This window comes from Bufo bufo, chromosome 5, assembly GCF_905171765.1.
Source record: "Bufo bufo chromosome 5, aBufBuf1.1, whole genome shotgun sequence".
In the NCBI taxonomy this organism is placed as follows: domain Eukaryota; kingdom Metazoa; phylum Chordata; class Amphibia; order Anura; family Bufonidae; genus Bufo; species Bufo bufo.
In genome coordinates this window covers 509,524,205-509,551,371 of record NC_053393.1, presented here as the reverse complement: position 1 = coordinate 509,551,371, position 27,167 = coordinate 509,524,205, and the positions used below count along the sequence as shown (strand labels likewise).

At 46.5% G+C, this 27,167-nt stretch overlaps 1 protein-coding gene across 6 annotated transcripts in view; it reads right to left on the bottom strand.

Moving 5' to 3' along the window:
- Positions 1–7,813: 7,813 nt before the first annotated feature.
- ARHGAP21 (Rho GTPase activating protein 21) overlaps positions 7,814–27,167 on the bottom strand; it is a 141,667-nt gene continuing 122,313 nt past the window's right edge. For all 6 annotated transcript variants that reach the window (XM_040434403.1, XM_040434405.1, XM_040434406.1 and 3 more), the window contains 7 exons: positions 24,318–24,391; positions 23,862–23,951; positions 22,731–22,856; positions 22,596–22,637; positions 18,781–18,886; positions 13,589–13,620; positions 7,814–9,889 (listed from right to left, as the gene is read on the bottom strand). In XM_040434403.1, the coding sequence (XP_040290337.1) occupies positions 8,225–9,889; positions 13,589–13,620; positions 18,781–18,886; positions 22,596–22,637; positions 22,731–22,856; positions 23,862–23,951; positions 24,318–24,391 (2,135 nt within the window). In that variant the 3' untranslated portion in view covers positions 7,814–8,224. The remainder of the gene's footprint in view (positions 9,890–13,588; positions 13,621–18,780; positions 18,887–22,595; positions 22,638–22,730; positions 22,857–23,861; positions 23,952–24,317; positions 24,392–27,167) is intronic.

Sequence of the window (27,167 nt, the reverse complement as noted above, 5' to 3'; positions counted from 1 at the left end):
GGGTGAACGCCATAAAAAAAAAAACTGATGAAATAGAAATTTTGCCCACCTTACGTCCCAAAAAAGGTAATAAAAGTGATAAAAAGTCGTATGTACGCCAAAATAGTACCAGTCACCTCACCCCGCAAAGAATTAGACCCTACTAAGTAGGGATGTCCCGATACCATTTTTTTAAGACTGAGTACGAGTACCGATACTTTTATTTAAGTACTCACCGATACCAATTACCGATACTAATTTTAACAATAAAATACACACACATGTATTTTCTGACCACTGACCAACCAAAAGGCCCAAAAACAGAACTATAACATTCCAAGGAGACATTATACTGTATGGGGGCCACAAGGAGACGTTATACTGTATGGGGGCAGCCACAAGGAGACGTTATACTGTATGGGGGGCAGCCACAAGGAGACGTTATACTGTATGGGGGGCAGCCACAAGGAGACGTTATACTGTATGGGGGCAGCTACAAGGAGACGTTATACTGTATGGGGGGCAGCCACAAGGAGACGTTATACTGTATGGGGGGCAGCCACAAGGAGACGTTATACTGTATGGGGGCAGCTACAAGGAGACGTTATACTGTATGGGGGCAGCTACAAGGAGACGTTATACTGTATGGGGGCCACAAGGAGATGTTATACTGTATGGGGCAGCCACAAGGAGACGTTATACTGTATGGGGGCAGCCACAAGGAGACGTTACACTGTATGGGGGCGGCCACAAGAAGACGTTATACTGTATGGGGGCGGCCACAAGGAGACGTTACACTGTATGGGGCAGCCACAAGGGGACGTTATACTGTATGGGGCAACCACAAGGAGACATTACACTGTATGGGGCCACAAGGAGATGTTATACTGTATGGGGCAGCCACAAGGAGAGGTTATACTGTATGGGGGGCAGCCACAAGGAGACGTTATACTGTATGGGGCAGCCACAAGGAGATGTTATACTGTATGGGGGCAGCCACAAGGAGATGTTATACTGTATGGGGGCAGCCACAAGGAGATGTTATACTGTATGGGGGCAGCCACAAGGAGAGGTTATACTGTATGGGGGGCAGCCACAAGGAGACGTTATACTGTATGGGGGCAGCTACAAGGAGACGTTATACTGTATGGGGGCAGCTACAAGGAGACGTTATACTGTATGGGGGCCACAAGGAGATGTTATACTGTATGGGGCAGCCACAAGGAGACGTTATACTGTATGGGGGCAGCCACAAGGAGACGTTACACTGTATGGGGGCGGCCACAAGAAGACGTTATACTGTATGGGGGCGGCCACAAGGAGACGTTACACTGTATGGGGGCGGCCACAAGGAGACGTTACACTGTATGGGGGCGGCCACAAAGAGACGCTATACTGTATGGGGGCGGCCACAAGGAGACGTTACACTGTATGGGGGCAGCCACAAGGAGACGTTATACTGTATGGGGGGCAGCCACAAGGAGACGTTATACTGTATGGGGGGCAGCCACAAGGAGACGTTATACTGTATGGGGGCAGCCACAAGGAGACGTTATACTGTATGGGGGCAGCTACAAGGAGACGTTATACTGTATGGGGGCAGCTACAAGGAGACGTTATACTGTATGGGGCAGCCACAAGGAGAGGTTATACTGTATGGGGGCAGCCACAAGGAGAGGTTATACTGTATGGGGGCAGCCACAAGGAGACGTTATACTGTATGGGGGCAGCCACAAGGAGACGTTATACTGTATGGGGGCAGCTACAAGGAGACGTTATACTGTATGGGGGCAGCTACAAGGAGACGTTATACTGTATGGGGCAGCCACAAGGAGACGTTATACTGTATGGGGGCAGCCACAAGGAGACGTTATACTGTATGGGGGCAGCTACAAGGAGACGTTATACTGTATGGGGGCAGCTACAAGGAGACGTTATACTGTATGGGGCAGCCACAAGGAGATGCTATACTGTATGGGGCAGCCACAAGGGGACGTTATACTGTATGGGGCAGCCACAAGGAGACATTACACTGTATGGGGGCCACAAGGAGATGTTATACTGTATGGGGCAGCCACAAGGAGATGTTATACTGTATGGGGGCAGCCACAAGGAGATGTTAAACTGTATGGGGGCAGCCACAAGGAGCCGTTATACTGTATGGGGGGCAGCCACAAGGAGACATTATACTGTATGGGGCGGCCACAAGGAGACGTTCTACTGTATGGGGGCAGCCACAAGGAGCCGTTATACTGTATGGGGGCAGCCACAAGGAGACGTTACACTGTATGGGGGCAGCCACAAGGAGACGTTACACTGTATGGGGGCAGCCACAAGGAGACGTTATACTGTATGGGGGGCAGCCACAAGGAGACGTTATACTGTATGAGGGCCACAAGCAGACGTTCTACTGTATGGGGGCCACAAGGAGACATACTGTAAGGAGTCAGGACAACAATTTTTGAAGCCCCCCTCCTCAGTATAATAGTCTTGTGGCCATCATACAGTAATGTATATTTCTTCTTGCCCTAATGCCTGCTTTTAGAGATCAATGTGCAGCTTGCAGGCAGGAAGGGAAGGACCAGGGGCATAGCAGACAGACACTATCACCTTTGGAGGGACTCACTCCTGGCAAACACAGCTCTGCTGCAGTGAATGCAGTGGGGCAGACTGTGATGTAATTACAATGTATAGTTATTGCAGGGACTCAGAGAATCGTCTGAGAGTTTATTAGTTAAAAGAATCGAATGAGTCACAGACTGAGTCACCGAGTCCCTGCCAGGCTTCCTGCTCTGCTACATGCACCCTGTACACACACAGCTCCACTACATGCTATGCTAATAATGCTGTTATCGGGACATCCCTACTACTAAGATAATCGCCCAAAAACTGAAAAAACTATGGCTCTCAGAATATGGAGACACTAAAACATGATTTTTTTTTTTTTTGTTTCAAAAATGAAATCATTGAGTAAAACTTACATAAATAAAAAAAAGTATACATATTAGTTATCGCTGCGTCTGTGACAACCTACTCTATAAAAATACCACATGATCTAACCCAGGAGTAGGCAACCTCCAGCACTCCAGGTGTTGTGAAACTACAACTCCCAGCATGCATACTTGCTCTGCTCTTCTCAGAACTCTCATAGAAATGAATGGAGCATGCTGGGAATTGTAGTTTCACAACAGCTGGGGTGCCGGAGGTTGCTGATCCCTGATCTAACCTGTCAGATGAATGTAGTAAATAACAAAAAATAAAAACAGTGCCCAAACAGCTATTTCTTGTTACCTTGCCTCACAAAAAGTGTAATATAGAGCAACCAAAAATCATATGTACCCTAAACTATTACCAACAATACTGCCGCCCTATCCCGTAGTTACTAAAATGGGGTCACGTTTTTGGAGTTTCTACTTTAGGGGTGCATCAGGAGGGCTTCAAATGGGACATAGTGTCAAAAAAACGGTCCAGAAAAATCTGCCTTCCAAAAACCGTATGGCATTCCTTTCCTTCTGCGCCCTGCCGTGTGCCCGTACAGCGGTTTACGAATCAGGGCCATAAATATTTAGTTTGGTTTGGCTGTTAACCCTTGCTTTGTAACTGGAAAAAAAAATATTAAAATGGAAAATCTGCCAAAAAAGTGAAATTTTTAAATTGTATCTCTATTTTCCATTAATTCTTGTGGAACACCTAAAGGGTTAACAAAGTTTGTAAAATCTGTTTTGAATACCTTGAGGGGTGTAGTTTCTAGAATGGGGTCATTTTTGGGTGGTTTCTATTATTTAAGCCTCACAAAGGGACTTCAGAACTAAACTGGTCCCTAAAAAGTGGGTTTTTTAAAATTTCTGAAAAATTTCAAGATTTGCTTCTAAACTTCTAAGCCTTGTAACATCCCCCAAAAATAAAATCTGGATCTCTACCGGATCGCATTGTAGTCAATGGGGTCCAGTGGGCAGGCGCCACTATCCAGCAATGCTGGATCCAGAGCACTTCAGCAGACTGCTCTCTGCCGGAGAGTTGTGCCGCAGATGTGAAACTAGCCTTATTCATACTATATCAGTTCTACAGAAGATCAAGTTCTTCTTGAAGGGCCAACACACTGTACAAGGCTGATTGTATATTTCATACTTTACCCAATAATTTTCTATGAAGTTTACTCTTGGTTACAAAAATATGTAATAAGAGCTCTTCAGAATCTCAGGCAAAATGTCTAATGGAACATATTCCAATATGTACAACAAAGATGTTAAAGACATCCACTCAAATGAAGAAGGAATTTTACAACACCCTAAAGGGGTTATCCTACGAGAAGTATTTTTCACCTATCCACAGCACTGTCTACATCAGTCACATATGTAGGTGAATGAAGTGGTGGATGGACATGCACAGTAGGACTTTGGGATCCTCCATTCTCAGGATCACCCAAGGGTTCCAGCGATCGGACCCCTTGCAATTCGATATTTATAGTACACTAGTAGAAGGACCCAGCTTCGCATGGGTATATTTCATTTAACGTTTGTGTGTGTCGTTAGCATCGACAGTATCCCCCATAACAGTGACCTCTACAGCACCCTGCCCCCTTAACACTGACCTTCCCCCCACACTAACCTGCCTCCTTAAAAGCGGATCTCCACAGCAGCCCATCCCCTTAACTTTGACCTTCACAGCAACGCTCCCCTTAACACTGACCTCCACAAGGGACCATCCCCTTATCTGTGACCTCCACTGTTCCCTGCCCCCTTAGAGACCTCCACAGCACCCATCCCTTTAACAGTGACCTCACAGTACCCTGCTCTCTTAACACTGACCTCCGCAGTGCCCACCCTTTTAAAAGGGCAGCTGCTGTGGAGCTCACTGTTCATAGTGGCCCCTGCCCCCTTAACAATGACCTTCACAGCGCCTTGCCCTTTTAAGGCTAGGGCTACATGACATGACGCACCAGTGTCGCGCAACTATTTTTATAACGATAAGCTATGGTGTCGCAAAAAATCAATCCAAGATGCGTCGCAGTGCAACACCATAGACCATCATTATAAAAATTGTCGTGCAACATCAGTGTAGTTGTGCGTGCCCCATGTGTCATGAGACTTATTGTCGCGCGACATGTCGTTGTGTAGCCCTAGCCTAAAGCGGACCTACAGCAGTGAAGAAAAATGGCTTTGTTTTTATGAAAACCTGGAGTAAAACTGTGTGTATGTGGAGACTAAGAGCCTGCAAGCTTCTATTGGCTGATGAGGGACATGTGATAGTGTGTATAACAGTTGGGATATTAAGAGAAAGGCCCCTTTCACACGAGCAAGTTTTCCACGTGGGTGCAATGCGTGACGTGAACACATAGCACCCACACTGAATCTTGACCCATTCATTTCAATGGGTCTTTGTTTCACACATCAGTTCTGCGTTAAGTGAAAAACACAGCAAGTTCTATATTCTGCGTGAATGGGGCTTCAGTGCAAAACGCATTGCACTCGCGCTGAAAAAAAACTGAACGCAATCGCAGACAAAACTGGCTGAACTTGCTTGCAAAATTGTGCGCGTTTCACTGAACGCATCCGGAGCTAATCCGTCACGCTTGTGTGAAAGAGGCCAAAGACTTACAGGCTTGTATTGGCTAATGCAGGTCATTTTTTTCGGAATCTCAGGAACGGTACATCCTATAGAGCAGAAACCTTCTCAGACACCTGATGTACCTGTGTGCCAAATTTGGTGAAGATCGGTCCAGTCGTTTGGTCGCACATAAAGAACAGACAGACACTCATTTTTATAATATAAGAGATCGGCAATAGATACTTATCACTGAATAACCTCTTTAATGGGGATGGCCTATGAATATTAATTTATTCTGTAAGATCAGTCAATGCATATTGGCCTCATTTATTAATGCGATTATACCTATAAATTGGTGGAAAATGCACCTTAAGTTTTAGACCAAATAAGCCAAAAATAATCCACTGTGCTTTACTTGACAATGGCTGTGGCTTAAAGGGGTATTTCCATCTCAAACAATGGGGGCATATCGCTAGGATATGCCCCCATTGTCTGACAGGTGTGGGTCCTACCGCTGGGACCAGCACCTTTAACAAGAACAAAGCGGAGAGCACTGTGGCTGGAGGGTCCGTCCACCACCAATCACTGCTCCTATAGAAGTGAATGGGAGGGCACCGCGCATGCGCAGCCCATGCTCTCATTCTTTTCTATGGGGCAGACAGCAATATCCTAACTTATTGTAGGTGCGGGTCCCAGCGGTGGGAACAACACCTATCAGACAATGGGGCATATCCTAGCGCCCCATTGTCTGAGATGGGAATACCCCTTTAAAGATAAGTGGCTTTTGTAGCATGAAATGTGATAATATGGATGAAGATTCTGGCGCAAAATAAGCCAATAAATAATTGGTGTAAAGTTATACAAAAGGATCTACCCATCCACCAAATCATCATACACTGAGTGCACTGTGATAAACTTGGTACATCTGAGGCAGGAATAGCAAGAATGTCCCACTAAGTTTTCAATTGGAATAATTTAAAGGAGTTGTCCCAGCACCTGGATCTGACTACTTTTGTATTTGCATGTAATTAAAAATTTTGCATAGCCATTGAGTTATTCAATAAAATGTATCTGTATAGCGCCACCTGCTGTTTTTTCCCCCCTCATTTCTTTGTCCTGCTCACTGAGATGGTCGCACATGCTCTATATCATTTTTCAACTGCCTCCTGAGCTGTGATAGGGAGAGCTGAGACACGCCCCCTGAGCTGCAGCAGAAAAGACACTCCCCTTGAGCTGTCAGCTGGATATAAATCTAGCAGAGCAATGAATGTGGAGATCTCTGGATCCATGTGAGGTGCAGGGCTTGATCTAGCTTTGTTTGATTGTCATGTACTACACGATCTCCGAATTTCATTTTTTACATTAGTCATAGGATAATACCTTTAAAATAAATGCACCAAGTGAGTACATTTTGCAGTTATACACCAGTTATGGTGCCCCCAGTACTGAATGTCCACCTACTGTGTGCTGTGGTCACACATGCTCAGTTTCATCACCTGGATCCTCCTGTGCTCATGCAATGTAGTGCGATTTCTGCTATTGTGCAAGTCAGCAAAGGAGACATAAGTGGATTAAAGAAACCCCAGAAGGCACTATAACAAGTATGTATCAATATCTAGTGGAAGGAGCGTTCTTAAAAATTATTCCAACTTAAAAAAATATATATATGTTTTGCAGGATCTAACAGATTAACCCTTAAATTTTTTGGGGGAAAATAAACTGATAATTTTAGTGTGAAAAAAAAAATTTTTTTTGCATTCAATACATTTTTTTAGAACTTAAAAAAAAATAAAAATAAAAAATCACCAAAACAATTTTATTTCCAGTGTTTAAGTGGCTATGCACACAGGCATGTACAGGATTGTATTAGATCATCATGCAGAATTATACTCTTTTCAATGAAAGAAACCAGTTTCACCCAGCTGTTACTATCTACATGCCTATCTTACAACATTTATATCAAATCCGGTATCTGAAGAAAAGATACACAATGTAATATATATATTTATATATATATTTCTATACACATTAAGTTATTACTGTATCTTACAGAAAGATTAAAAATTCAAGTCACATAAAACTGTATTAAAAGTTGGTATATAAAAACTTGAATCTACCGGAATGCACAACGAATGGAAGCGCTGAGTCCACCTGTTAAAAATCGGTAAAATTTAATGATATCTGGAAACTGATAAAATGCTCTGTTCACAACAGGTTTCTCCAATTAGCATGTAACAATATGGCACCCTAGCACACCAGATGAATTCAGAATGAGGCACTTTTCTTAGTGACTAAAAAAAAAAACAACCCAGAAAAAAAGGGACATTGTTACATAGTGAATGTCTGCTAACAAGAACAACCCTGGGTTACAGAAGCCATGATGCACATTCGTGAAGCAAAAACGATTTGTTCAAATTTTGTGAGTACTTCCATTGAGAAGGTGGTTGGGTTGTGGTGGCCGCTCTGAAGACTTTCCACAGGGCCTACGAATGAATTCAGCCCTCATACAGGCTGCAGACAATTAAAAATAAAAAAATAAATCAGGCACAGAACAATATAGATTGGAATTTTTTCCTCAAGATACAGGCAAGCTTTAAGCTCACCGACTTGTCATACTACAATACAAGTTCCAACGGCAACTTTGAGATAGACTCAAGTCACATAAAAATTGAGCTTAACAAAACCAGATTGAAGTTCTTTAAAGGTACTGGTAGAAGGTAGATCTTGCGACCTGAGTACCAGAAAGCTTATGTGGGTGAGCGTCAACAGCAGGACTAAAGTTACTTTTGTTCTTGCTCTGGTAGCTCTCCCAGTTTAATTGATCACTTGACTGTGGAGGTGTCAAGTTGGAAATATTTTCAGTTCCGTCACTGGAGGGGACTTGGGATGAAGACGACGTCTGTGGATTTGGCGTTGATGACTCTGTTAATTTAGTGCTTGGTAAAGGTGACTCCTCTAGGTTTACCGTACTGAGTTCAGATGAGCTAGTGCGTAAACGCTCTCGTGCAAGCCACTCGGAGATGGACAGGTCTTGCGATGGACACTTTGGTTTCAGTCGATCTACAGCAGAAAGTTCATTCTCTGTACTGCGAGATGGTTCATGGATTCTCCAAGAATTTAAAACACTTATTTCGGCAAAGTCTCTCTGCCCTCCCAACGTGTGCCTCCTCCTTATATTCTTCTTCTTTCTGGTTTCGTTGGCATGTGCTTTTTGACTTCCTACTCCAAACATATCGTCGGCAGAAGCTTTAAGGCGCAGTTTAAGCCTGTCCGTTATTTTAAGCCTCCACCCAAGTTCATGCTTTTCTGGTTCACCTTTTATTGGCAAGTCTGTTTTGCCAGAAAGCATTCCTTTGTTGACCACCTCTGCAACAATGGAAGAGGCAGGGGTTTCATCATTTTTGCCTTCAATTGAACATTCACTGTCAGTCTTTTGTCGTGTAGACTTTTTCCTTGATAAAGTATCACATTCAATGAGTTTATGAGAACTGAAACGTCGGCTGTCCATCCGTGGAGTTGAGCTTCCTTCAGTGCAACTGGCACTTCCTTCAGAGTTCCTTCGACTACTCCGAGAGAACTCTTCCACCGTCCCCTGATTTTGCCCATCATATACATTGCTTGAAGCATACATTGGAAAGTCTGTTTCACTGTCCGTTTCCACTGGCCTGCCCTCGCTTATCAATTCACTCCTTTCATCATCGGCATCATCACCTTTGCTTTCCGCTACGGATTGAACCTCATGGTTTATTAGGTTTGGTTCCAGCCCAACCGTGTATAACGTTGATGATGTTGTAGAGTAGTCTGAGGTGATGGAGCTCACCTCTGCAGTCAGAAAGTCATTGCTTCTTATATCGGGGCTAATGATGATTTTAGGTTTTGGTCGATGTGTGGAGGCCTGGGATGAAGTGCTAAGTACAGTTCCTGAATCAGACATGCTCTCCTGGGAAGGGAATATTTTTTTGTCCTCAGACTGCACATTCAGTCTTTTTCTCATGTCCGGAGAACTATTGAGCTTTAAAGGAGTAGTTGGCTCATCAGAAGGTGTACTGTCCTTCCTGGGGTTTACATCCATACATGCATTCAATTCATTTTTGCTTAGATTTTCTGTATTTATTTTCAGTGTCAGTGCTTTGGGTTTTAGAGGCATGTTGTTATTTTTTGGAGTTTCACTTTTGCTACTCTCTAGTGTTCGTGTTTCAATTGGAGAGAGATCCCTTTTGTAAAATACACTGTCCAGCTCATCCTCAGAACTGCTTGGTTGAACCTTGTCTTTTTGCTTCTTGCGCTTTCGACTGGCAGCAGCAAAAATAGAAGAGACTAACAGCTCTCTGCTATACTGATCTTTTCCAGATCCCCAAGAACCCTGAAAAAAAGGAGAGAATCAATGATTACTTACATGCATTAGATGTTTACAATAATTTGAATTATATTACTCCCACCAAACATGGTAGACCAAAAACATAGGTTCCACAAATACTCACAATTTGTGTGACCTAATGCACTTCAATGGGATACATACAACCTATCCCTACACTTCCAGCAGAAAACTTCACCCAAAAGTTACAAAACTACATGTTCAACTTTGATGCATCAATATGACAAGACTGGGAATGGAGTAACAAAAACTGCCATGCAGCAATAACTGAACGGGGCTGTCCACTGGTCTCTACTTTCTGGTCTCTCTTGACACACAGGAAATGACTAATCAGCCAATCGATTGTGCTGGATCACTGCTGTAGTCTGATTGGCAGAACGGTCAATTCCTGTGCTCCAAGTTGGACCAGGAAGTAGAGATCACCAGGGGAAGTGGGAAGCGCTGGAATGGGAGTATGTATCGTGAAGGTGAGCATAGCGTCAGACACCCAGGAACTTTTACAGGTCAGCAGGCTGAAAGGGCAGGTGTACTTGATGGGGGAATCGCCGCACTCTATTCAAGCTTTAGACTCAACTTGACCGATCACATTGATTATCGATCCTAGCTAGAGAGGAGCAAATCAATTCTAAAATTCTGAAACTCAACCTAAATCAAATTTGGGAGAATCAAGGCGAGACACACACACAGCGAGCGACACACACACACACAGCGAGCGAGACACACACACACACACACAGCGAGCGAGACACACACACACACACACAGCGAGCGAGACACACACACACACACACAGCGAGCGAGACACACACACACACACACAGCGAGCGAGACACACACACACACACACAGCGAGCGAGACACACACACACAGCGAGCGAGACACACACACACAGCGAGCGAGACACACACACACAGCGAGCGAGACACACACACACAGCGAGCGAGACACACACACACAGCGAGCGAGACACACACACACAGCGAGCGAGACACACACACACAGCGAGCGAGACACACACACACAGCGAGCGAGACACACACACACAGCGAGCGAGACACACACACAGCGAGCGAGACAGACACACACACAGCGAGCGAGACAGACACACACACAGCGAGCGAGACAGACACACACACAGCGAGCGAGACAGACACACACACAGCGAGCGAGACAGACACACACAGCGAGCGAGACAGACACACACACAGCGAGCGAGACAGACACACACACAGCGAGCGAGACACACACACACACAGCGAGCGAGACACACACAGCGAGCGAGACACACACACACACAGCGAGCGAGACACACACACACACAGCGAGCGAGACACACACACACACAGCGAGCGAGACACACACACACACACAGCGAGCGAGACACACACAGCGAGCGAGACACACACACAGCGAGCGAGACACACACACACACACAGCGAGCGAGACACACACACACACAGCGAGCGAGACACACACACACACACACAGCGAGCGAGACACACACACACACACACAGCGAGCGAGACACACACACACACAGCGAGCGAGACACACACACACACAGCGAGCGAGACACACACACACACACAGCGAGCGAGACACACACACACACACACAGCGAGCGAGACACACACACACACACACAGCGAGCGAGACACACACACACACACAGCGAGCGAGACACACACACACAGCGAGCGAGACACACACACACAGCGAGCGAGACACACACACACAGCGAGCGAGACACACACACACAGCGAGCGAGACAGACACACACACAGCGAGCGAGACAGACACACACAGCGAGCGAGACAGACACACACACAGCGAGCGAGACAGACACACACACAGCGAGCGAGACACACACACACACAGCGAGCGAGACACACACAGCGAGCGAGACACACACACACACAGCGAGCGAGACACACACACACACAGCGAGCGAGACACACACACACACAGCGAGCGAGACACACACACACACACAGCGAGCGAGACACACACAGCGAGCGAGACACACACACAGCGAGCGAGACACACACACACACAGCGAGCGAGACACACACACACACACACAGCGAGCGAGACACACACACACACACACAGCGAGCGAGACACACACACACACAGCGAGCGAGACACACACACACACACAGCGAGCGAGACACACACACACACACAGCGAGCGAGACACACACACACACACACAGCGAGCGAGACACACACACACACACACAGCGAGCGAGACACACACACACACACAGCGAGCGAGACACACACACACAGCGAGCGAGACACACACACACAGCGAGCGAGACACACACACACAGCGAGCGAGACACACACACACAGCGAGCGAGACACACACACACAGCGAGCGAGACACACACACACAGCGAGCGAGACAGACACACACACAGCGAGCGAGACAGACACACACACAGCGAGCGAGACAGACACACACACAGCGAGCGAGACAGACACACACACAGCGAGCGAGACAGACACACACACAGCGAGCGAGACAGACACACACACAGCGAGCGAGACACACACACACACAGCGAGCGAGACACACACACACACAGCGAGCGAGACACACACACACACAGCGAGCGAGACACACACACACACAGCGAGCGAGACACACACACACACAGCGAGCGAGACACACACACACACAGCGAGCGAGACACACACAGCGAGCGAGACACACACACAGCGAGCGAGACACACACACACAGCGAGCGAGACACACACACACACAGCGAGCGAGACACACACACACACAGCGAGCGAGACACACACACACACACACAGCGAGCGAGACACACACACACACAGCGAGCGAGACACACACACACACACACACAGCGAGCGAGACACACACACACACACAGCGAGCGAGACACACACACACACACACAGCGAGCGAGACACACACACACACACAGCGAGCGAGACACACACAGCGAGCGAGACACACACACACACAGCGAGCGAGACACACACACACACACAGCGAGCGAGACACACACACACACACAGCGAGCGAGACACACACACACACACAGCGAGCGAGACACACACACACACACAGCGAGCGAGACACACACACACAGCGAGCGAGACACACACACACAGCGAGCGAGACACACACACACACAGCGAGCGAGACACACACACACAGCGAGCGAGACACACACACACAGCGAGCGAGACACACACACACACAGCGAGCGAGACACACACACACACAGCGAGCGAGACACACACACACACAGCGAGCGAGACACACACACACACAGCGAGCGAGACACACACACACACAGCGAGCGAGACAGACACACACACACAGCAAGCGAGAAACAGCGAGCAAAAGAAAGAAAGACCTTTCCAGGCAATCAGAGCACTTTTTGATTCAATTCAGGGTAAAAATTTTCAGACAGTCAATACAGCCATATCAGACCTGAAGAAATTAGGTAATCTCTAATCCTAACCATAGGCCATCAATGTACATTCTCTGTAGCTGGCAATAGTTTGGGTGGAGGACAGAACAGACTTGTCGCAGCAAGGACTAGGAAGTCTGTGTGACAACCAGTATTTCAGGCCAATATCAGTTAAGGGGGCTATGTGAAGACCACATATAAAAGCATATACAGAGAAGAAATGAGACATACCTTAGATTTTGCGGAGTCACTAGTAGCGGAATCTGTTGAAGGAAACCATAAAGGATAAAAAACAGAAAGAGCCGTATGTCAGTGGTGTTGGATGAGATACGCAATGGCGACAAATAATGCTAGGCTTCATGGAAAGGACAAGCACAGAACAAAATGTGTCAAAGCAAAAGAAAAACAAAGGGGATAGTCATAGCTCACAGAAGATGCAAGCTTCACCACAGAAAGCCACCGCCATGAAAGGATGCTGTGAATTGTAGGCAGAACCAGCTCAATGAGAGGAATGGCAAGGAACCCTGTTCTTCAAAATAACAAAAGAAATAAAACACTGACATTTAAGAAAACCCATCTAGGCGCTCTGATCTACAGTAAGAGGCTACTCTACCATCTGCATCCCTTAAAGCTCAATCCACAGGGGGACTAAACATTTATTTCAAACTGTGATTTTTATTTTTTGTGTTTTTGATTGCTGAGCTAATGAGCAATCGATGCTGACGAGCAGCAAAAATTCGGTATCTGGTATTCTATAGGGGTCTGTCACTAGACTGGGCTACCGCTGTTATGGAATGAGGAATGAACACCAAATAATCAATTGTAGGGAAAGAAAACTGAGGCTAGACGAGAATAAAGAGAGTAGAAGGGGGCTAGCCGCAGGTTCTACAATGTCAATTGGAATGGTAGTTTTTCTACACAGGTAAATAATGTGAGAGCTAAGCCCCATGCCACACCCCTTATAGACACATGGCTAATGCTTGTGACTAGAAAGACTAGTGGACCATACCATGCTATCTCTCCTCAGGGTCTGCTTCAGAAATAACAAGAAACGGCAGAAAGACTTTTAAGAAAGTAGCATTGATCTGTATAAAATACGCTGAGCAGGAAAAAAAAATTTGTACAGTGCAGGTTTTCTTTAAATGATTTTCAAATTTTATAAAAAAATAAATAAATAAAAATAAAATGTAAAAAAAGTTGAAAAATATAAAAGTCCATTCACAAAAATCGGGGATTTCTGCAGACAAGGCAGCTACAATGTGGGCAGCAATCCTCCTTCTTCCTACAGTTCCAGCTGTCCATAAGTGACATCACAGAATCCACTAGTGACATCACTGTGTGATAGACTCCTCCCATTTCGCCTGTTTACACATCAGTATAGATATGTTGGTACAGTAAAGATAGGAAACAAAACAAACAAAAGCAAAAAAGCCCTCGGAAACCAAGATCTATGTCGAGAGATATGGGTTAGCGCACACTCTAGTGTAAAGATTGCGAAAGGATTTCAGCAAACGAATAAAAGCAAGAGGCGGTGAGCCGCTCGCTTAATACCGGTCACAGAGATCCCGGGTGATGTCCGAGAACGTTTACAGTAGGGAGTGCAGTAGCCCTTATGATACACAAGTTTTCAAGAGGGGAAGTGATGACATCACCACCCTGTTCTAAGCTATGACATCACGCTATGACACCCCACTGTCTGTATACAGACCGCAATTGCGGCATTTCCACGACTTGTGTATTATAAAGGATTATGATGCAGTAGAACATGCTTGGTTAGTGCAATAGCAGGTAGGGAAAATTTGCTGAGAGCGCCTGTGATACTAGTACTTAGCCGAGGAACAGGTTGCAAGTGGAAAGACAGAAGGGAGAGTAACTTTAGTACACGTGTCATAGCTGTAGTTACACTTTTCAGAGGACGCCATTTTGTGGACAGAAGCGACATTCATGAAAATGCAACTTATTAACATTGCCGTCCTTCAGGTGGTAGAACAATCATGAGCTGAACGCCGCTTCAGTCTACACAATGGCCGACTCCGATTAGGAAAGGCATTCACACTGAAATTAAAAGATCAGGATTTAAAGCAGCATTGTAAGACAGGATTTTGATCCAATTACCAGACTTGACTAGGACTAGAAACACCCCCCCCCCCCAAAAAAAAACCTCAGCTTTTCCATAAACAGCACCACTCCTGTCCATTAATGGTATTACAGCGGACCATAATTGTGTAAATGGGGCTAAGCTGCCATACCAGATACAGCCGGGAATCGATCAAAACTTGAATCATCTGAAAGGCATGTAAGTGGTAACAGCCTGCAGAGGGGGCCTAAAGGAGATGTCCCACCAAAGACCATGCTCCCCTATTTGAATGGACCGGCGGGTCAGGCATGTCTGCTGCCACTTCACTCAGCATCATGGCGCTGTACTCTGCTACCACTCCATTCAGCACCGTGGCTGCTGCAGATAGCAGACATGCATGAGCGCCATGTCATTCAAACGGGGGAACAGTGGAGGTCCCAGCAGTTGGACCCATGCTGATGTTATTCATGGGATGCCCCCCTTTAGGCTCCATTCACACATCCGCAATTCTGTTCCGCATTTTGTGGAACGGAATTGCAGACCCATTCATTTCTATGGGGCCACACGATGTGCTGCTGCCCGGATTAGGAAATGCGGATCTGCACTTCCGGGTCCGCAATTTCGTTCCCGAAAAAAAACAAAAAAACATAGAACATGTCCTATTCTTGTCCGCAATTGCGGACAAGATTAGGCATTTTCTATTATAGTAGCGGCAATGTGTGGTCTGCAAAATGCGGAACGCACATTTCCGTTGTCCGTGTTTGGCGGATCCGCAAAACACATACGGATGTGTGAATGGACCCTTAGATAGATATTCAAGTCTAAAGCATTTACCACCTGCCCACTGGATAGGTGATAAATGCTAGATTGCTGAGGGTCTGACTGCTGGGATCCCACCACTGATCACCAGAACAGCTAGAAGGAATTTGGATGGAGCAGAGATCGAGAATACGCCCGGCTGCGCCATTCTTGCTGTGCTTGGCTGTTTCAATCAGTGGCCACCGCCAATCTTTCCAATCTCCTCCAAGCGGTTGTCTTGTGGCAGGGAGAAATAGAGTCTCCCAATTTTGGCGATTGGTCAGCATCTCATTCTGTGATCAATGTATGGATTAAAGACTCCAGGTGGGAGCAGTGCAAGCATGGGAACAGGCAGGTAAGAGTGCGTTCCCCTTTATTATCCTATCAGTCCTTTCTGGGTAATATTCCATTTATCAGCCATACAGCACTGCTTTAGAAGCTGATCAGTATTCGGAACCATGCAGTACATTACATCCTGAAGCATTTACATATAAAATAACTTGCACTGGCACACAGGATTATTAGTAATAGAAAACCTATACTTTGTATCGTATACCATAAATGCTGTGCAGATAACGTACAGCGGGAGTCCGCTAAATGGCAGCTGATAAGAGGATAATTCCACCCAAAACTATGTATACCATTTCTCCGCAAGTCTTTCTTTCTTCTGTTCTAAAGGTCCATTCACACGTCCGCAATTCTGTTCCGCATTCTGCGGAACGGAATTGCGGACCCATTCATTTCTATGGGGCTGCACGATGTGCTGCCCGGATCCGGAAATGCGGACCCGCACTTCCAGGTTCGCATTTCCGTTCCCGAAAAAAATAGAACATGTCCTATTCTTGTCCACGATGGCAGACAAGATTAGGCATTTTCTATTTAGTGCAGGAAATGTGCGGTCCGCACATTGCCGGTGTCCGTGTTTTACGGATCCGCAAAACACACACGGATGTGTAAATGGACCCTAAGACTGTGTGTAGGTACGTGTATGTGTGTGTATGTACTTGTGTGTAGCTGTAAACACCTCTCCTGACAGGTCTGTTTTAGAAAATCCTTGTATTCTTTAGGCTAGGGCTACATGGTGACATGTGCCGCGCGACTTCCTGTCACATAAAAGTCGCGCAACATTTTTTATAATAATAGTCAACGGTGTCATACTGCAACACGACAGTCGCAAAAAATCCATCCAAGTAGGATTTTCAAGCAACTGTCGGGTTGCAGTATGACACATGACGCAATGCGACACCATTGCCTACCACTATAAAAAAAAAATGTTGTGCGACTTTTCTGTGACCTGAATGTCGCAAAGTAGTTGTACCCTTGTAGCCTTACACCTGGGTGTTACCAGTCTGTTTGTCCATACACGTGTCCGGTATCAGACTGTGCAGGCAGACCCACAGATCTAACAGATGGATGGCACAACACAGGTCTAAAGTAAAAGTGTCATTTCATGACAGCATTCACTAACACAGGCATGTCAGGAGGGGCCCGTTTAACGGCGTTGTCTAGGGTCTGTTTTTTTCCCCCCAGAAACAGTGCCACACTTGTCCATAGACTGTCAGGTAGTGCAGCTCATCCGCTTTTTAGTAAACAGGGCCAAGCTGCAATACCAGACACAGCCCATGGAGAGGTGTGGTGCTGTTTCTTGATCAGTAGCAGAGAAAGTCAGCGACATCTGCAGAGCTCAACCAACACAAAGTGAAATTTGAACAATCTAAAGCAGGGATGCCCAGCCTGTGGCCCTCCAGCTGTTGCAAAACTACAACTCCCACCATGCCTTGCTCTAGGCTGCCTGGGCATGCTGGGAGTTGTAGTTTTGCAACAGCTGGAGGGCCACAGGATGGGCATCCCTGATCTAAAGGGATATTTCCATCGCAGACGTTGATGTGGGACCTGCTCCTACCTCCAGAACAGGCCCTTGAAGTGAAGGGAGAGCAGCCGAGCATGCACAGCTACCTTCTGTTCTCTGCTATGGGAGTGCCGTAAACTGGCGCGGCTACTTCAGACAGTCCCATAAAGGTGAAGAGAGAGGGGCCATGCAGGCATGATGCGCTCTCCATTCACTGCTATTTGACTTTCGAAAATAGCCAAGCGCGCTCGCGCAGCTAACTCCCATTGCAGTGAATGGGGAGCACACAGGTGTATGCGCGGTGCTCTCTTCTTCACTCCGTTCTGGAGACAGGAACCGGTCCCAGAGCTGGACCTATGTGATATTTATGGCCTAGCCCAGCGATACGCCATCCATGTCGGACGATGGAAATACCCCTTTAGAATTATCAAAGAAGATATAGTAAAATAGTGATCCTCTAAAATGCAGGGTCAAAAATGGAGGAAATGCATCTGAAAATGGATTTTTTTTCTTTTCTTCCGCTTCGAGTGAAATTATCCTTCACAGTCAAAAGCATCAGGAGTCTTAGAAGGCTGAAGGGATATAAAGCAAGAATACAGTATGGAAGAAGCATTCGTAAGACCCTAAGAACCTATGGGTAAGAGAAGAGAGCGCTGGGCTAGCCTGCGGGTGAACACCGCCTGCGCAGGCAAGAGTTACCTGATACGTCTCCAGGGGACAGGCCGGTCCTTCCAATGTTGCTGAGTAAATGATCTATGTTTGGCACTGGCTGAGACTCTACTGTGCTCTCCTCCTGTACAGCTGTCTACAGTTAATAAACAGAGATCTCAACATCATCACATATATACACTCTGCTCGTCTAGAAATTACTACAGCAGTCAAAACCCAAGTCACTGCACCCCCCGGCCGAATAAAGTCTGAGGGACGGTCATATTGGGCAGATTTCAGCGAGTTCCGCTTTGAAAGAGGAAGGACCCCCATCTTCTCTCCTGACTTGTCTATTTCAGTAACAGTTGTAAAGACAACTCTGCTTTGTGCGGCTCTGTTATTCCTCCAGGAAACGAGTAATTTAACAACTGAGAGTTGCCATTCCCCCATCAACAGGATTTGTACGTAGACAATCTCACGGCCATCAATGGGTGGACAGTACCCGAGTGTGCAGACCCCGTATTTGTCAAGGGAGATGATCGCACTCAGTCGTTAATGTATGCCCATATTTCCATGAGGAATAATAGGAACAGAGTTTAAAGGGAAGATGCTTCAGAATTATTTTATGGGGGATGCAAGTATTTACTAAAGCAGACATGTCAGGAGAGGTGACTGACTTGAGGGGGGGGGGGGGGGGGGCACATTAAAAGGGGGTTCTCCAAAATGTATACATTGATTACCTATCCTCAGGATAGGACGTCAATATGAGATCTGTGGGGGTTCAACTCCTGGCACCCCCACAGATTAGCTTTTGAAGAAGAAGATCTTGCAAGCGCTGCAGCCTCCTCGCAGCTTGCCAAGCATGGTGCCATCCATTGCATAGTGGCAGTGCCGGGTATCGCAGCTCAGCCCCATTCACTTGCATGGGACAGAGCTGCACCTAGGCCGCGGGATCGATGTACGGTCACTGGCCAACGAAGAGGCCTAGGCACTTCATACAGTCGATCTGCAGGGGTGCAGGGTGTTGGACCCCCACTGACCTATCCTGAGGATGGGCTGTCAATATGTAAATCCCGGATAACCCCTTTAAGAGCCCATGCATGTAAAGGGTATTATATGCAGCGTATGTTGGGGGAAATACAATGAAGGCTGGCCAGTCTGCTAATGATGGATGCCAATGGTTTTCGGGTGCCTGGATGCCAGGTTCATGAAGAAGCCTGTAAAGCATTTGCCATTCAAATACTTTTTTGGTGCATGAACCACTTTATGGTAATTAGTAGTCCTCCAAAACTAAGGCAAGTGGCATGGGGAAGAGTATGGACAATGGCCTTTAAATCGCTGTATGAACTTAGGGGTAATAGAGATGTAGCAGAACTCATTGTGTCATCACAATCTACTTACACGGTACTGCAGGTAACTTAAAGGGGACCCATCACCTCTCCTGACAGGTCTATTTTTAGCAAATGCTTGCTCCAGAACGGTTATTTTACGAAGAATGCATCTTTTCTGTGTTGTGCAGTTCCTTTGTTATTCCTCCAAGAAATCTGTAAATGAATTGACAACTGACGTGGCAAATTGTAACGCCCAGTCGTCAACTTAGTCACATATTTCTAGGGCTAATAACAGGGGAACGTCAAAACTCAGTTATAACATGGTGAATAGTATTTGTCAGAGGTTTTACTGGCTAACAATATTGATGACCTGTCCTTGGGATAAGTCATCAATATCAAGTGGTTGGGAGTCTAACACCCAGCACCCGATCAGCTTTTACCTGTGGGCTCCAGTACTGGGACCAGCACGGAGAGTGGAGATGGAAGCACATTACTGCAGCTCGCACTGGTTATTGGGAGCTGGGGGCCCAGCATGACCACTACACTTTGGCAGGAGCTGTGCTTCCAGGACCACTCAGCAGTATTTCAATCTGCAGGTAACAGGTAATCCGCGAGGGTGCCAGGAGTCGGACCCCCACTGATCTGATATTGATAGGTCATCAGGATTGTTAGCCTGAGAAAGCCCCTTTAAAGCTCCATTCACACGTCCGCAAATGGGTCTGCAACCGTTCCGCAATTTTGCGGAACGGGTGCGCACCCATTCATTTTCTATGGGGACGGAATGGATGCGGACAGCACGCGCTGTCTTCGGGTCCGCAGCTCCGCAAAAGATAGAACATGTCCTATTCTTGTCCGCAGCTTGCGGACAAGAACAGGCATTTCTATAGGGATGCCAGGCGGGTGTGTTGAGGATCCGCAACACACCACGGACGTGTGAATGGAGCTTAAAACAGACATGTCCGAGAGGTGCCAGGTCCGCTTTTCCAGGACACTAAGGACTCTTTCACACGAGCGTGACGGATAAGGTCCGGATGCGTTCAGTGAAACTCGCACAATTTTGCAAGCAAGTTCAGTCCGTTTGGTCTGCGATTGCTTTCAGTTCAGTTTTTTCTGCACTGGTGCAATGCGTTTTGATGCGTTTTTCACGCGCGTGATAAAAAACTGAAGGTTTACAAACATCTCCTAGCAACCATCAGTGAAAAACGCATTGCATCCGGACTTGCTTCCGGATGCAATGCGTTTTTCACTGAAGCCCCATTCACTTCTATGGGGCCAGAGCTGCGTGAAAAACGCAGAATATAGAACATGCTGCGTTTTTCACGCAACGCAGAAGTGATGAGTGAAAGAAAACGCTCCTGTACACAGACCCATTGAAATGAATGGGTCAGGATTCAGTGCGGGCGCTATGCGTTCACGTCACGCATTGCACCCGCGCTGAAAACTCGCTCGTGTGGAAGGGGCCTAACTAGTCTTTAGCTTTAAAGGGAGCCTGTCATGTTGAACATGATGTCTGGTCTGCAGGTAGCATGCTGGGCCTCTTTCACACATCCGTTCCTATGAGTTTTTTTCTGTGATTGCGTTCAGTGTGCGCGGTTTTTCCGTTCAGATTGTATCCAAATTGCATGCGTTTTTCAGGCGCTTGAAGAAAAACTAAAGAACAATCTACATTTCCTAGCAACCATCAGTGAAAAATACATTGCATCTGGATGCCTTACGTTTTTCACGCAAACCCCATTCACTTCTATGGGGCCAGGGCTGCATGAAAAACGCACAATACAGAACGTGCTGCGATTTTTCTTGAACGCATACATGTTGCGTGGAAAGTAGAAAGTGATGCTTATGTGCACCGATTCATTGAAATGAATAGGTCAGGATTCAGTCCAGACGCTATGCTCGCTACATGCCTTGCATCCGGACGGAAAACTTGCTTGTGTGAAAGAGGCCTTATACAGCAGGAAGAGCTGAGCAGATTGACATAGTTTGTGCGGACAGAATCCGTAAAACTTCTCATTTACATCTCTGCTTCTTTTCATGCTTCGGAGTCCAGTGGGCGGTCCTACTGCTTCATACAGAAGTGACTGCCACTGAGCAGAACCACCCACTGGACTCCTGGGCATAAAAACAGCAGGGATGTAAATGTATGAATGTTACAATCTTTTCCAGCTCAGCTCCTCCTGCTCTATATTGTTACCCACAGATAGGACTGCACTGGTGACAAACTCCCTTTAAAAGACATTTGTTAGAGAAGAACATCATAGTAATTTTTTTTACTATCATTTTTTAATTTTAGCATACCATGGGATCTAAGACCAATTCAGCTCTGCTGCATCTAGATTTTCTCAAGACGCACGCAGCACAGCAGACCGTGGTGAACTGGCGTTACATGCACATCAGCTTTGCAGACTGATTACCCTCTTATTCATCATCATCACCCATCAGATTTTTTTTGTAAGTCATCGGCACCAGTGCTACACTACTAACTCAGTCTTCCAGTTACCTCGTTAAGAAAATACACAGACCGGAAACAATACTTACAATTGGTTCGTCTGCACTTTCGTCAGTGAAAAACCAATCGTGCTAAAAAACGGAAAGCGAACATGATCAAAGTGAGACCTTTAATACGGCAGTCGCAAAGCAACAAACCAACACGGAGCGGATGCGTTCACTCACACATTGGATGAGGGTTTCCACTATCTTGTACTGGTCAGGCATGTGCGTGACCATGTGCGTCATGTTGTCTTCTGATGTTCTGACCAAAGTGGGACCAAACACGATGGCCAGGTTTCTGGGTTCCATCTGGTAAAGAAAAAGGTGAAATATGTCAAATCGATAGATATGAATTATTACAGCCGACTTCTGGCTGATGGTGGGATTACAGCTCAGAGGTAAATAATAGGGATTTTACCAAGACCGCCAGGATTCACGGATTTCAGTGGGCACCTTGTATCCCTAAGGTTTCCCTGCAGTCGGAAAATATTCTCAATAGAGTCACTGAACTAACAGCTATCATCTCCAATCTAACAAATGGACAACACCATTAGAACGGCTCTTGGCAAATCCATTGTGTCCACGCATTACATGGACAGCCATTTATCTCAATAACTATGTATGTAATGCTACACTACTCCTGTAGAGGTCACTGTGGAGGAATGCATAGTCTGATGTGACAATCCGGGGGTAGAGACCTTGTCCTTCTGTTCGCTCTCGCCAATTAAGTTGCCCTTGGGGAACAAAAGCCTGTTTGCATGACAGTTACTTAAAGGTGACCCGTCACCTTCCCCCACTGTGTAGTAACTACTTGCATTTCTCATGTCAACATCTATTCTTAGGACTCTGAGGTGCCATACCTTTATTATTCCTGCTAGAAGATATGAATAAATTGCTAGCGGTTTACAATGAAGGTCCAGATGGGTGTGTCAAGTTGGGGGGGGGAGGGGGGGGGGGGTGTCCCTGCACATTATCCAATCAGTGCTGCCAGTGTCAGCCCCCCCAACTGGTAATACCCATCTGGACCTTCATTGCAAACTGCTAGTAATTCATTGTTAACTTTTAAAGGAAATAAAGGAATAGTTAATCACAGAATCATAAGAATAGATGCCCCAGAATTGTTATCACATGTGGAATGCAAGTACTTACTAAAACAGACATGTCGGGAGAGGTGACAGGTCCGCTTTAAAAGCGTTGCACGGTCATGCCTGTCTGGAAGGCAACCCCATTACTAGTTATAGTACTCTACTGTCATTATAGCTCTCTCACTTCTAAGTCTTCAGGAATTTTCACCCAACACAATGGCTTAGTCACCTTATTTTTCTCCGAATTCTCTGCCACGGTCTTCAGATGAGTGCATAGGAATTTGAGAGTTTCATAGTGATGTTCTGGTAGATCAAGGATCTGAAAATAAAAGTAAAAAGTTGTCTATGTCATGAGAGAAGGGGATGCAAACATTAATTTGTTCACCACGGTCATGCTATAGGGACTGTGGGGTGAGAAATGGGAAGATATTTAGGATTTAGGATTTTACACCTGTGACGGATTGCATGCACATTTTGGCATGGATTCAGTGCCTAGTGTAATCGAATGTAATGAAAATAAATATGTTTTTGCAACCCCGTTCACATGCGTGGGAAAAGTAGCGTGCGGCACAGCATGTCATTTATTTTGGCTGGAAACCTCGAGCATTATATCCATTGAATTCCAAAGTGTGAACATAGCAAAATGATTATTATGGCTGTAAAAACGGTATGGGCTGATCCTCACCAATCTTTTCAGTAATACGAGTCTTTCCTTAGGGTCTTCTTTACGGTTGGCTTCAATGAAGTCATTGTATCTCTCTGAAAACAAAATACATACATTCACAGTTCCGAGCTGTAAACCCCCTGCATAGACAGTGTTAAATAATACAATTCTGCTCGTCTGCAGCCACCACTAGGGGGAGCTAACTGCATACTGTTTTCTTATTTGGCTAATTTGTGAAATATAGCCGCGTCATTATTAGGCCAGGTTCACGGGTGTTGCCGTTACTACTACAGGTTCTGCTCTCTCTGAAACCGCCGTGCCCTCTGCACTTTGATTGACAGGGCAGGCAGTGTAAATATCATAACGCCTCGTCCTGTCAATCAAAGTGGAGAGAACACATTATTTGCAGAGAGCAGAGCCTCTAGGTGTAACGGCAACGACCCCATTGCAACTAGAGGCTCATTTTAATATATTTAAACCTCATTTTTCTCTGCAATGCGGACACATATGAACATGGGACCAACACGGATGTCTTCAGCTGCCAAGCGCACATGCAACAGGTCAGCCGGTGTCATAGGTACAAATCTGGTGACAGATGCCCTTTAATCTTCTAAGGTTAGGGCAGTTGAAGGAGCTGTACAGGCTTAGAACATGGCATGTGTTTTCCAGAAGCATCCCTGCACCACACCTGGGTTGTGCCCATTGGTACTCAGCTCTACTGAAGGGAATAGGTCTGAGTAGGGTTGGGCGATATACCGGTTTTTCGATATACCGCGATATAAAAAAAACGGCGATATCGCCGTTTCCTAATACCGCGGTATATTTTGTGACGTCATAGCTTTAAAAACTGAGTCCGCGGCGCCGCTGCCCTCCCCCATCATTATCTATATCTACCAGCGGCTCCTCCTGCTTCCTCTGAATGTGCTGTGACCGTCTCCGCCCACCGACCGACGTCTAACGTCGGAATCAGGTGAGACTAGAGCAGCGCAGTACATACAGACTACAGCAGCGAGTGGTAAAAGGTTTGTAATGTCACTCCAGTCCACTCTGCCTATTACCCCAGTTATATGTCTTGGCCCACAGCCCACTCAGTCCTTCATGCCTGCCAGTGGCTGCATGCGCCGCAGTGAGCCATCCCTCGACTCCCTCCAGTACCTCCCGGCTCCCCCATGACATGATGAGCATGACCAACAAGAAGGAATTATGGTGGTGGCAGCCTGGCAGGCAGGTGACAAGTCACAGTCACACAAGTGGCCATAAAAAATGGGGGGGGGGGGGGGGGCGGGCACTCCTTGTGGCCGCCCCCATACAGTATAACGTCTCTTTGTGGCCGCCCCCATACAGTATAACGTCTCCTTGTGGCCGCCCCCATACAGTATAACGTCTCCTTGTGGCCGCCCCCATACAGTATAACGTCTACTTGTGGCCGCCCCCATACAGTATAACGTCTCCTTGTGGCCGCCCCCATACAGTATAACGTCTCCTTGTGGCCGCCCCCATACAGTATAACGTCTCCTTGTGGCTGCCCCCATACAGTATAACGTCTCCTTGTGGCCGCCCCCCATACAGTATAACGTCTCCTTGTGGCTGCCCCCATACAGTATAACGTCTACTTGTGGCTGCCCCCCATACAGTATAACGTCTCCTTGTGGCCGCCCCCATACAGTATAACGTCTCCTTGTGGCCGCCCCCATACAGTATAACGTCTCCTTGTGGCCGCCCCCCATACAGTATAACGTCTCCTTGTGGCCGCCCCCATACAGTATAACGTCTCCTTGTGGCTGCCCCCATACAGTATAATGTCTCCTTGTGGCCGCCCCCATACAGTATAACGTCTCCTTGTGGCCGCCCCCATACAGTATAACGTCTCCTTGTGGCCCCCCATACAGTGTAACGTCTCCTTGTGGCTGCCCCCATACAGTATAACGTCTCCTTGTGGCCGCCCCCATACAGTATAACGTCTCCTTGTGGCCGCCCCCATACAGTATAACGTCTCCTTGTGGCCCCCCATACAGTGCAACGTCTCCTTGTGGCTGCCCCCATACAGTATAACGTCTCCTTGTGTTTTTTCTCTTTAAAACGGGTATTTATCGTGATATATCGTTATCGCGATAATTTTTTTTTTTATATCGTCGGAATATTTTTGATATAGTCCAACCCTAGGTCTGAGCAGCAATACCACAGATGCTATAGACAGGTGTAGAGCTCATCAGCTTTCCAACATTGGCTTGTGTGTACGTGCTTGAGAGCAATGAATTAAGTATGGAATTATTTTTGAACGCCGCCTTAATGTACCTAAGCCTGAATAACCTGACTTAATCTGGTTGCAGTGAACAAGACGTAACCAAACTGTTAGCAATAATTACTGCTTTAAAAAGGTCAAGAGCTCCAGCTCTGTGCACAGCTCCTTGGACGTCTTCCAGGGCCAAACCCCCTGAACTCTTGCTCTTACACTCTTGGTTGTTTCCGTCAGGGACAAAGATTTTGAATGGAGCGCTCGGCTGCATGCACAAGCTTTGCGCTATTCATCCCCTCCCCCCGTCACAGTCTTGCAGAGCACTCAGGATAGGTCATCAATATCAGATCGGCGGAGGGTCCAACACCCGGCACCCCCACCGATCAGTTGGATGAGGAGACGGCGTGCGCTGTATGCAGATGCCGTCTCCCTTCCTGTCCTCTGCCGCGGTCTGTGATCTTTGCCATAGACATAGCAGCAGATTAAGCATCTCTATATTAGCACGTAATTTACAGCGTACCATATATACAATTTTAAGGGTTACATTCAAAACTCTTTGCTTTTTAACTTCGTCTACTTTCACACTCGCGTTTTGTCTTTCCGTTTGTGAGATCCGTTCAGGGCTCTCACAAGCG